At 37.6% G+C, this 13,016-nt stretch overlaps 1 protein-coding gene across 4 annotated transcripts in view; it reads left to right on the top strand.

Annotated features, from left to right (window-relative positions):
- Nucleotides 1-1,059: 1,059 nt before the first annotated feature.
- Nucleotides 1,060-13,016, top strand: part of SHPRH (SNF2 histone linker PHD RING helicase) — an 84,575-nt gene continuing 72,618 nt past the window's right edge. For 2 of the 4 annotated variants that reach the window (XM_015137155.3, XM_077998436.1), the window contains exons 1-3: nt 1,060-1,261; nt 9,987-10,651; nt 12,858-12,987. In XM_015137155.3, the coding sequence (XP_014992641.2) occupies nt 10,019-10,651; nt 12,858-12,987 (763 nt within the window). In that variant the 5' untranslated portion in view covers nt 1,060-1,261; nt 9,987-10,018. 4 annotated transcript variants of the gene reach the window in all.

The raw sequence follows: 13,016 nt of genomic DNA, 5'->3' as shown, positions 1-13,016 counted from the left end.
GCAAAGCACAATAAAGGGAAGTAAAATAAAAGGATGCGGGGATTTGCTTATGCAAACAGTTTCGTGTCTGTGATAAAGGAATATACTAAGTAAAATATGGACTACCCTGGACTGTCTCCACAACTACAACCGATGTTCACTTGGGCAAGAACTTAGTTCAAGTGCTTCAGTGGTCACACAACCCAAAAGGCCTCCACAGCAGAAATGCTGCTATTAGGTACTCACTCACTAATTATTGAGTCCCCAGTGTTTCCTGAGGGTTATTTCACAGGCTCCTGACTCTGAAACCTCTCAAAGTTATTCCAACGTTAAGCTCATTTCTACGAGAAAGAGGTGAGAGGAAAAAAGACCAATAGTGGAAGGCCAGCTTCAGCACAACACATGTACTTAATAGTTTCTCTCATCTTAGACTATATATTCACATTTCCCTTTAAAGTCTGTTTTTGCGGGAGAGAAGCTTTATTCCTACCTACTTAGTGGCTGCTTTGTAACAGTAAAATAGACGCTTTTGCAGAATTCTTTTCTGCTTTTTTTTTTTTTTTTTTTTTGGTGAGACAGAGTCTCACTCTATCACCAAGTGGGGAGACCTCGGCTTACTCAATCTCTGTCTCGTGGGTTCAAGCGATTCTCCTCTCCTGCTTCAGCCTCCCGAGCAGCTGGGACTACAGGTGCGCACCACAACGCCCGGCTAATTTTTCTATTTTTAGTAGAGACGGGGTTTCGCTATCTTGGCCAGACTATTCTCGATCTCCTGATCTCAGGAAATCCGCCCGCTTCGGCTTCCCAAAGTGGTGGGATTACAGACCTAAGCCACCGCGCCCGGCCCCTGCCTTTTATTAAAGCTACAAATCACACACACTCTTCGCCTCACAGGGCAGCCCGCTACTTCGGGCATCCAGCCCTCCTGTATTCTCTAATGGCGTGGGGCAGAGCTATCGCGAGACTCCACTGTCTCCTCAGCAAGTCTTTAACAGTGTGGACTTGCGCAGAAGAGACTCTTGAAGCCAGTTCAGGAGAAAGGGGGCGGGGTGCTCTGACGAGCGCGTTCGCCTTGACCCCACGCTACAGCGCGCGCCGGGCAGCTAGGCGCTGTGGTTTCTGGGTCTCCCGGGGAACCCGTACACTATCCCGCAAAAAGCGCTTGTGCCCACCTCAAGCCAATGTTCGGTGGGTGGCGAATGCGTACCCGTGATCTGCGGGATCTGTAGAGGAGCGCAGGCCTGGTGCAAAGAGACTCAAGAGGCTCGGAGAACCAGCTTGGGTAGGCGCTTGGGTGATGGAAGGTCAGGGGTCAGAGGTCGGGAGGGAGGGAGGTGGCCTCTGGCCTCCGGTACCAGGGAGGGAGGACGCTGGTTGTCCTGGAGCCCGGGAAGCTCAAGGGCTGAGAGGGAGCCGCTGCGCGAGTCTTCCCCACTCCTTCCCGATCCCGGATTAGCGAACCCCGGACCACCATGTCCCTCCGGGGATAAAGTGGGGTCGTGGGAAAGCAGGCTGTGCTTCTCATGCATTGGGGCCTGCGGTGTTTGTCTCGAGCGTCCAACACCCTAGGATCCGGGAGTCCGTCGTCACGCTCCTCGGCCTCGCGGTCGTTTGTTTGCTTGGCCTGCTGGGAGCGATCCGGCGCTGACAGCCCCGCTCAGACTCCGGGAGCCGCTTGTGGGTCTTTCGGAAGATAACTGAGTGGGTATCACCGTGCGCCGCAGATCTGCCCCCAGAGGCTGGAACTGGGCGGCCGCCTCCCTTCTTTGTGCGCGGCATTGTGTTAGTAAAAGGGGAGGCAGAGGCTTCTCAGTCCGACTCAAAGTTCTCCGTTACCTCTGGAGCCAGATTAATTACATTCGAATTCAGAACCACTATTCCACATTGTACAGTTTGGTAGTTGCTAGGTTTATGAACGAAGATAGGGTGTTGTTTGATGATTGATGGTCACTGTATAATAAATACAGTATTATTAAATAATGACCAGGAAGCTTTACACTTTTTCCAAGTAGTTGGACATTATCACGAGGTAGAAATCTTAGATGTTTGATGCCTTCCAACTTGTACTTAAGGAACTTGGGGCTTTTTCTGAACAAAATAAGATAATTTTAAAGTTATTACTGTTACTTGAAATTATTCCAGTGGGCATTAGTAGGAATGATGAAACTCTTGAATAGAAACGATCCATGATATCTTTACTGTCACCAAAAAGACTAGTTTATGATTAGTAAACATGCTGGAGACAGAGCAGTCCTGAGCAGTATTGTGATAATTATGTCCGTGTTCGCAAACCTGGACTTTCTAGAGCTTTGAAGGACCAGTTAACCAGTAAGCTGGCAATTGAAAATAAAATAGTTTACTTTTGAGAGATGCTATTGTATATCCTCTTTGTCCACCCGAAAGGAGCTGGACTTACAGAATTATTAAAGCTTTTATTATTAAGAGTTTAGGCTAGTAAGATTTAGGGGAAACAGAATTTGGTGGTGAAGAAACTTATGAGGGCATTTTTCAAGTTTATGTAACTAATATATTTTAGCATTTAGTAGATGGAAATACTCTCACCTTGCTGGAATTATTTCTACAGAAAAGGAAAAGATTATGTTAACCCTGGGTCATTAAGAGGTTCCTAGTACTTAGTAACGAGTGGGCTTCGTTTCCGTAAGACAACATTTTGGACAGGAATATGGCAAGTGTATAATCCTGTTTGCCCTTTATAGCCTAAACCCAGATCTACCATGGATTTGTTGTAATTCAGGATTTGTATGTATCTTATAAACATGAAATAATATTTTTGGGGGAAAAATGTGAATTTAAGTTGTGTTATTCATTTGTTGGATTGTCTTAGTAATTTAACATTTTATGTTTATTTTTCTAGCATTCCATCCTTGTTTTCTGTTGAAGGTAAAGTTCAGTCAGTTTTCCTGCCTTGTTCTAGTATTTCATTTTTCTCAGAAATACTAAAGAATAGTTTCATATTACCTATAGTCTTCTAGAATGTGGATAAGAGAGACTTCTCTAAAAAGAAATATGAGTAAAGTACTGTTAGGTCCTCAAAAGGAGGGAATATATCCACAGAATTAGAGATCTTTGTTTCACCCTTTTTGTATGTGTTTACTTCCTAGTACTGACCTGGCATTGGGAGTACAGCACTGAATGGGATACTACTCCTGCCCATCTTTCAAAGTGAACATTGTAGCAGTTGGGATCCAGGAGAGAGAGGACCTTAACTCAGCTTCTCTGGTCATGGAAGCCTTTCCAGGGAAGACTGGGATGGAGACAGGCATAAAAGCAATTCAAGCAAAAGGCTTTTACATTTAAATACAAGACAGTAAAAGTGTGGTCCATATAGAAAACTTCACATAATTACATTTTACCCAAACACTGCTAATTAAGAAGGAGGAAGAAATAGTTGTGACTGATAAGGTATGAAGAAAACTGGAAGAATATGGGATGTGGTTAGGTACAGGATTTCACCAGTACTTGACTTACTAGTTGCCATATTGCATTTTAGTCATAAGTATTTTTGACCAAATACTATTTTCTTTGGTGCGAAAAGTTAACCCTAAATAGAGATTTCTTTAAGTAAAGACTCAGTCAAAACCAAGAGCTTTTTGTTTGGTTGGTTGATTTTTTTGATCATGAATGTTTACTCAGCTAAGAACTGGACAAAGGCAGAGCATTGCTAGAAATTCTGGTATTGACTTTTCTGCAGTGTATTATTATCACTGATAAGTGCCTTGAGGCACTAATATTGGAAGAATCAGGTTGAAAGAAAACATCTGAAGGAATGTGCAAATTATAATGGTGTACATAATTTAAAAGATACTGGATAGGTTTTACCAGAGAACAGAATAAATAGTTGAAGTAATGTTTTCTGGTTTGGTAATGTGTCTGTTACAAAATTATTGTAAGAAACATGGCACATGTTACTTCTCACATTCCATTGGCTAGGACTGGTCACAGGACCATACTAAGCTGGACAGCCATTTCTCAACTACTCTATACTTTGAGTGGAAATAAGTGGATTTTAGTAGGCAGCTGGTTATCCATAACAAGGTTTTTTGTAGGGATTCTAAAAAATAAAGGGAGTAGTGCCTGGGTGTTTCCCTGAGACATTCTGACTTAGTTGGCTAGGCATCAGGATTTTTTAAAATTTCCCTGGAGATTCTGATGTGCAGTCAAGTTTGAGAAGCACTGATCTGTGGTCCCCCATCCTGCGACATTAAAGTTTGGTTATTGTGAAATGTAATTTAGAGCAGGGGTCCCCAACCCCCAGGCTACGGACCGGTGCCAGTCCGTGGCGTGTTAGAACCGAGCTGCACTACAGGAGGTGGGCTGCGGGCAAGCGAGCATTACCACCTGAGCTCTGTCTCCTGTCAGAGCAACAGAGTCAGTAGATTACCATAAAAGCATGGACCCTATCGTGAACTACATATGCGCAGGATCTAGGTTGTACACTTCTTATTAAAATCTAATGCCTGATGATCTAAGGTGGAACAGTTTCATCCCTAAACCACCCCCTCCCCACCCCACCCCTCTCCTCCGGTCCATGGAAAAATTGTCTTCCATGAAACCCGTTTATGGTACCAAAAAGGTTGGGAACTGCTGGTTTAGAGTATTCTCAGGATGACAATAAATAGCAACTACCATTTATGGAATACAGGCCAAATTTCTGGTACTGTGCTGTTGTATTTAAACTATTTCTAACCACAATCCTGCTATCATCCCCATTTTAGAGATGAGAAAATTGGCACGGAAGACTGCATAACTATTTCAGTGCCACACAGTAAATGCCAAAGCTGGAATTAGAATGAATGTAAGACTTCAAAGCATCGCGTTCTCACCTTTAAGCCACATTACTTTGCTAATGTGAGACTCTGCTAGAGAGTTGCTTTTGGAGTTTTCAGAGTTAATGATTCCACAAGAACCATGTTATTAATATTATTATGGTTAGTGTGATACATTTTGTAACTGGCCCAATTCCCTTTCTACACTCCCTCTACGCCTTCACCCCCCATATCCATGCTTTTTGCCATGTGCAGTTTCACCTAGTAAAGAAGTGTAGTATATTTCTCCACTACTTAACATTGGGTCCATGGATATGCCTTGCTTTGGTCTGTGGCACCTTAGTGGTTTTTAAACACTTTGAAAACTACTTGTGTGATTGGATTTGCAAGATGATACACCTCAACCATTGCCATAAAGAACATTCCTGAGTTACTTTGCTGATCCAAGGAGAGAGGATAAGAACTATATTAAGCAGAGCCAAACTGCTTTTCCAGAAACCTAGCCTAGATTAACCTCCTTCAGCTAATGTGCAGATCTATGAGAATAAATGATTGCTGTATCAAGGTATTGAGCTTTGGGGTAGTGTGTTAATACAGCATGTTTGTGGCAGTAGTTAACTGATAAGCCTAACTTTTCAAAGTTCCTGCAGTGACCTGACTCACTTTCAGTATTCCAGCTTATGCTTTGAAGAAAACTGGACAAACATAAACACTTAGGAGATTAAGAGCTTTCTATATTATTCCTCCAAGATAAGAGAGGATAAGATGCTTTAAAAGTAGTTATCATAGCCAGTGAAGCACTGGCTAAGAGAATAGAATTCTCATGATTGACTTAAGCACTGTCTGATATATAGACTTTTTGCAATTATGTGAATGCTGTATATTTGTGCTGTTCAGTGCAGTAGCCACTAGTCACATAGGGTTATTGAGCACTTGAAGTGTGGCTAGTGAGACTGAAGAGCTGAGTTTATAACATTTGATTTTATTTACAGTCACACATCACTTAATGATGGGGCTGTGTTTTGAGGAATGCATCATAGACAAGTTTGTTATGTGAACATCTTAGAGTATACTTACACAAACCTAAGTGGTACCGCCGGCCTACTACACACCTAGGCTCTATGGTACAGCCTACTGCTCTTAGGCTACAAACCCGTACAGTATATTCTGTACTGGATACTGTAGGCAGTTGTCACACAGTAGTATTTGTATATTTAAACATATTTGAATATGGGAAATGTACAGTAAAGATATGGTATAAAAGATAAAATATAGTACAGCTTTGTGGGGTGCTTAGCATGAATGCAGCTTATAACACTGAAGGTTGCTCTGGGTTAGTCAGGGAGTGAATGTGAAGGCCTGGGACAATACTGTACAATTCTGTAGACTTTGTAAACACTGCACGCTTGTGCTACACAAAATTTAGTAAAAAATAAAGTAATGCAGTCAGGCGCGGTGGCTCACGCCTGTAATCCCAGCACTTTGGGAGGCCAAGGCGGGTGAATCATGAGGTCAGGAGATCGATACCATCCTGGCTAACACAGTGAAACCCCGTCTCTACTAAAAATACAAAAAAAAATTAGCTGGGCATAGTGGCGGGTGGCGCCTGTAGTCCCAGCTATTCGGGAGGCTGAGGCAGGAGAATGGCATGAACCCAGGAGGCGGAGCTTGCAGTGAGCGGAGATCGAGCCACTGCACTCCAGCCTGGGCAACAGAGCGAGACTCCATCTCAAAAAAATAAAAAATAAAAAAAAAAGTAATGCATTATGATGTTACAATGGCTATGATGTCACTAGTCCATAGGAATTTTTCAGCTTCTTTATGGAACCACTCTAATATTTGGTCCCTTATTGACCAAAATGTCATTATGCAATGCATAACTGTATTGAAAGTTAAGTAGTCATATGCAGCCAACAACTACCTTATTGGATTTGCTTTGGCCAATAGTAGACAGAAACTACTTACTTGGAGCTGCCAAGGAAACCACCTTCCTTTGAATCACAGGGCCACCTTGTTTCTAAATAAAGGTTCAATCATCAGGGAAGGAGAATAGACCTTAGGCAGGTAAATAATGTCACTTTAGTTTCTTTATGGTTATTGGTCTATTCATATTTTCCTTCTTGGGCCAATTTTGTTCATTTGTATTTTGTTAGCAAAATTTTATCATTTATCATTTTATCCAGATTTTTCAGGTTTATTGAATAAAGTTATATTTAATATTAAAATTTCTAAATCTTGTGCATCTACTTTTTGTTTCTGCTCTTTAAATCAACTTTAAGATATAGTTTATATATAAGAAAATTCAATTTAAAGTATATAATTTGATGAGTTTTGACAGATGTATACTCTGCAATCATGTGTTGAACATTTATGTTCCAAAGCCTGCCTTCCTGTTCCTTTGCTGTCAGTCACCTCTTTCTACTTCCTTGCCCCTGATAACCACTAATCTGCTTTCTGTACTTAGGTTTTTGCCATTTCTAGAATTTCATGTAAATGGAAGCGTATAGTATATAATCTTTCACATCTAGCTTCCTTCAGTTTAGCATAATGCTCTAACAGTTCATTCATGTTATTTTACAGAAGTCTCTTTTTATCACAGAATAGTATTCCATTGTATGAATATGCCACAATGTGTCCATTCACCAGTTGTTGGACATTTGGGTTTTCTTCCAGTTTGGGGCTTTTAAGAGGAAAGCTGTTAACGTTGAAGTTTAAATTTTTGTGGATTTATGTTTTGATTTCTCTTGGATAAATACCTAAGAGAGGGATTGCTAGGCTGCGTATTAAGTTATATTCAATTTTATTAGAAACTGATAAACTTTTCCAAAGTGTGCTGTGTTCGAATGTTGGAGAGTTCAGTTCTGTTTGAACCATACTTGCAGTGTTTTAAATTTTTGACTATTCTAGTGTGTGAATAGTGGCATCTCATTGTGATTTCTGGGTTGAATTTGCATTGCTTTAATGACTGATGCTGGTGAAAGTATTTTCATGTGCTTATTTTACACTTATGGGTCATCTTTGGTGAAATGTCTGTTCAAAATTTTTGACTGTTTTTTAAATGTTTATCTTACTATTGATTTGTGAGAGTTCTTTACATAGTCTGCAAACATATCCTTCATCAGATACTTGATTTGCTAATATTTTCTCCCATCTATGACTTGCTGTCATATTTTGATGACAGTATCTTTTGAAGAACCAAAATATTTATTTTTGATGAAACTTAATTTATCATTTTCTTACATAGTCTGTAGTTTTTGTTTCCTGCTTAAAAATTTTTGTGACTTTTTTTGGGCGAATCCAATGTCATTTAGGTTTTCTCCTCTGTTTTCTTTGAGAAGTTTTAGTTTTAGCTTTTATTTTTATTATCTATTTTTAGTTAACTCTTATATTTTATGAGGTAAAGCTTCATTTTGTTGCATATTGGTATCCATTTACTAAAAGGATACCTTTCCCATTGACTGCCTCTGAACTTCTTTCAGAAATCAATTGACCATACATGTGTGGGTCTACTGCAGGACATTTTATTGTGTTCCATTGATCTATATGTTTGTCTTTACACCACTGCTGCGCCATTTTTATTTCTTTTGACATACGTCTTGGAATCAGTGTAAATCATTCAACTTTATTTTTATTTTCTAAAATTATATTGACTTTCCTGTATTGTAGGCATTTTAATATAAATTTTAACATCAGGTTGTCAGTTTCTACTAAAGAAACCTGTTGGAATTTTGAATGGAATTGCTTTTCTGTAAGTTAATACTAAGAAATTGACATCTGAACATTTTGTGTCTTCTAGTCCATGGACATAGTATGTTGTATAGATCTGTAATTATATACTAATTTTCTAAATTTTTATGTATGCTTGAAAATTTTCAGAATAAAAATATAGTAAGTTATCTTTTGGAGAAATTTAAAAATCAAAAAAGTTTACTATATGCACATATTTTTAATTTTTGCTTTTTATTTCCTTGTGTGTGGATCCAGATTTCCATCTGATGTTATATTTCTTCTACCCAAGCACTTCTAACATTACTTAGATTTTAGGTATACAAGTGATAAGTCCTTTTGGCTTTTGTCGATCTTTTCTTCACCTTCATTTTTGAAAGATATTTTGCCGAGTTTAGAGCTGTAGGGTGGGAGCAGTGGCTAAACCAGAAAAATAGGGCAAATCTGGAGAGAAGTCCTCACTTTTCGGTACTTTAATCATGGCATACCTTATTGTGATTGTTCTTTATGTTTGCCTTGATTGGGTTTCATTGAGCTTCTTGGTTTTCTGGGTTGATGGTTTTTATAGAATTTGGAAAATTTTCATGTATCATTTTTTCAAGAAGTTTTTTATATCCTTTCTTTTCTGCTGACATTCCAGTTTTATGCATGTTTGACTCCTTAACATTGTCCAGTAGGTTTCTGATGTTCTATTTATTGTTTTTTCAGTCTTTGTTTATCTTGGCTTCATTTTTGACAGTTTCTGTTGTTACTGTTGTTTCCATTGTTTAAGCTTATTCTCCTCCTTTTTTTCTTTGCCATTTCTAATGTGCTGGTAATCTCATACAATGTGTTTTTCGTTTCAGATGTTGCATTTCCATCTGCATAAATTTTATAGGAGTCATTTGTATATCTATAATTTTTTTGTCATATTCATATTTTCCTCTACCTCCTTGAACATATTGAGAATATTTACAGTAGCTGTTTGAATGTTTGTTTCTGCTAATTATATCATGCTGGGGCTTTTTGATTTTTTTCTTGTCATGGGTCTTATTTTTCTGTTTTATTTTCATTTTTTTTTTTATTTTTACTTGCCTGATAATTTTAGATTTGATGCCAGACATTTGTGTTAGATTTTGTTTCACTCTTTTAAAGTATTGTTGGGCTTTGTTCTGAGGGGCAGTTAAATTACTTGGGATTAATTGAGAGATTTACCTTCCTATTATATTGCTCATTAAATTATTTCTACAATTTATTTTATACAACAAATTGCCTTTACTAAATTTATTAAAGACTAGTAAAACCATTAGAATTTATTTGATGTATAGATTATGGTTAATATGTTCATTCCTTAGTCATATTGACCTGGTAAAAAATTCCTCATTGCTTTATATGTCACTGAAGATTTCATATTATGTTTATGGGCTGTGAATTTATGCTGAATTTCTCATCTGGTAACCCTTAAGTACTAAATCATCTCTTGGTATACCTCCTGTTGTTTCATTTGTCCTCTAGGGTTCACAGTTACCAGCCAAGAAAACTTGAAAATGAGCAGCCGGAGGAAGCGTGCTCCTCCAGTGAGGGTAGATGAGGAAAAAAGGCAGCAGCTTCATTGGAATATGCATGAGGACAGAAGGAATGAACCTATCACCATAAGTGATGATGATGAGCAGCCCTGCCCAGGTTCCGATACCTCTTCTGCTCATTGCATCATTCTAAGTGATAGTCTGAAGGAAGAAGTGGCTCACAGAGACAAGAAGAAGTGTTCAAAAGTGGTGAGCTTCTCAAAACCAATTGAAAAAGAAGAGACTGTTGGTATTTTTTCCCCTTTGTCTGTAAAGTTGAATATTGTGATTTCTCCCTATCACTTTGACAATTCCTGGAAAGCATTTCTAGGAGAATTAACTCTTCAGCTTCTTCCTGAGCAGAGTTTAACTGAAAATTTTTCCGAAAGGAGTATTACATTGGTGAGTTCAGAGTCAAGCAATCAGTTCCTGATTTATATTCATTCAAAAGGTGAAGATGTAGAGAAACAAAAAAAAGAACCAATGAGTATTTGTGACAAGGGTATTCTAGTGGAGTCATCCTTCAGTGGTGAAATGTTAGAAGATTTGGGTTGGCTGCAAAAGAAGAGAAGAATAAAACTTTATCACAAACCAGAAGGAAATCACATTATCAAGGTACTCAATTTTTTGTGGTGTCTTTTGAGGCTCTTCTACATTGGCAGTCCACTTTTAAATTAACCTATGAGAGAAGTCTGAAAAGCCAGCAGTAAGCCTTTCATTATTAAGTTTCAAAGTACACTTTAAGCTTTTAATAACTATTAAAAGTATGTTACAACTAATCATTTTCAGGCTACACTTTTTCAAGATCTTCCATCTCTACTTTCAGTGACTTGTTTTGGTCCTCATCATCTGTTCCTCTTACTGCAGCAGTCATTTAACCATTTCTCTGTTTGCCATTTTGTGTTTTCAAATGCTTTGATTTTGTCTCTAGAATTGTATGATGTGAATGCAAATGAAATTCTGTTCATTACTGCCTACAGAATTAAGCATAATCTTTCTAATCTGGCACAGAAGTTCCTCCCTTGACAAGCCCTTGAGCCTTATTTACCCTTTATTACTCTGCTTTTTATTTTGTCCCAGAAACTCCAAATTGATTTATTTCTTCCATATACCACACTGACTGTCTGCGTCTTTGCTTTTGCTCTTATAGTTCCCTCTGCTTCAGTTGTTCCCTTTCCCTGATAATTTCTGGTTATTTTTTAATATTTAGTTTAGCATTAATTCACCCAGGGAGATCATTTCTCAAATCTATTGGTGGTATTATGTGCCCTCTCCTCAGAATCTCTGGTAGATTTTTTTTTTTTTCCCCAGCCTTGGCGACTTGTCATGTACTTAACGTTTTATATCATTCCCCTTTGGTAAACTATGAAGCCTTTCATCTTTACAGCCTAGTAAAGTACCTGGTACCTAAATTTTCAGTAGATGAATGAATAAATTTGTAATTTATTTCAGTCTCTGCCATTCACTGGCCAAATAACTTTATGTGAATCATTTAAATGCTCTAATTTCAGTTTCTTTATGAAATGTCAGTAATACCCATTCTTCTTACAGCATAAAATTGTGTTTAAAATGAGGTCAGATAATGTAAGAAAGTATACTTTGCAAACTGTGAAGCAAATTAATATGCTTTTATGTTAAACTTGAAATTTTAAAACGTTAATTTCATGTTGTTTAACTGAAAACTGTTTCATATATTTCTTTCATCAATAACCTTAGTTATAGTTTTAGAATTGTCAGAAGGAAAGGAGAAAATTTAGAATTATTAGATTGCAATTAATTTTTCCCTGTACAGTGAAACTGTGTAACCAGACATTCCCTCTCTTTACTGATTTTGCCAAAATTGTGGCTCAGTGATAACAAGTATGTAACAATTTATGACTCACATATCTGTGTTCTGTGTTCCCTACAAACCAAGTCTTAATCTATTGTGTTTTTCCCGATCCTGAATTTTACAAATATTTAAACATTTATTGCTGCTGTAGTAAGACATCTCCAAGCAAGCCAAGACAGAATACAAACAGGAATGAAATATACTTTGTCATTCATTTCTGTGTAAGGCTGGTGGATTTCTGTTCTTTAGTGAAAGAATATGAGATTCTCAGTGATTAGGGACTCAGGTACAACATAGTCAACATGAAGTAAAGGGAACTAACATTTATTGAGTGTCTACCATTAGAAACTTTTATAGTTATATTATTTAAGCTAGATGTCTCTCCATTTTGTAAATGAGAACACTTGGGTCAAAATAAATAGGTTGTTTTTTCTCCAATTCATTTAGCTTCTAAGTATCAATGCCAGGATTCAAAATCAAGTCTTTCAACTGTAAAACTTCATACTACATTGCTTCACTAGGGTCAAAATATTAACATTAATGAAGGTCTGTTTTTTTACACGTTTTAGTGTTTGATTCAGTAATAAGGATGCCCAAACCTAACAGTGTAGAAGATTCCTAGCATGTATATCATAATCTTCTGGGGAAATCTGCATTTTTAACAAACTTGACTGATTAATTCATTAGTTTTGGGAATCATTTTATTAGTAGATAGAACTAGGTGTTCTTATCGCATTCTCCCAGGTTCGATTTCAGTTAGGGAAATATTTTTTTCCAGCAACTCGAATTGTACATTGTAGGCACTTACATTTGTAATTTGTTAGTGAAAATGAAACACGGGAAAATTTGGTAGGTATGTATTTATTATTTGTGGCACAAATGCTATGAATACCTTTAAAAATAGTGATGCTAATTTTTTCTTTCTTATGTCCTCATAAAGAATGGTGTATTTCAAATGAAACTACTTTTATTTTGATTAATTATTTGTAGGTTGGAATTTATCTTTTGGAAGCTGGCCTAGCAAAACTAGACTTCTTGAGTGATGCAAATTCAAGAATGAAAAAGTTCAATCAGCTTATGAAGAAAGTAATGGAAAAGTTACACAATTATATTATTCCAGGTAATGTTTACAGTAAACTTAAAAATTGC

Source organism: Macaca mulatta, chromosome 4 (assembly GCF_049350105.2).
Source record: "Macaca mulatta isolate MMU2019108-1 chromosome 4, T2T-MMU8v2.0, whole genome shotgun sequence".
Lineage (NCBI taxonomy): Eukaryota > Metazoa > Chordata > Mammalia > Primates > Cercopithecidae > Macaca > Macaca mulatta.
The sequence above is the reverse complement of the archived record's forward strand: the minus strand, read 5'-3'. Positions and strand labels throughout refer to the sequence as shown.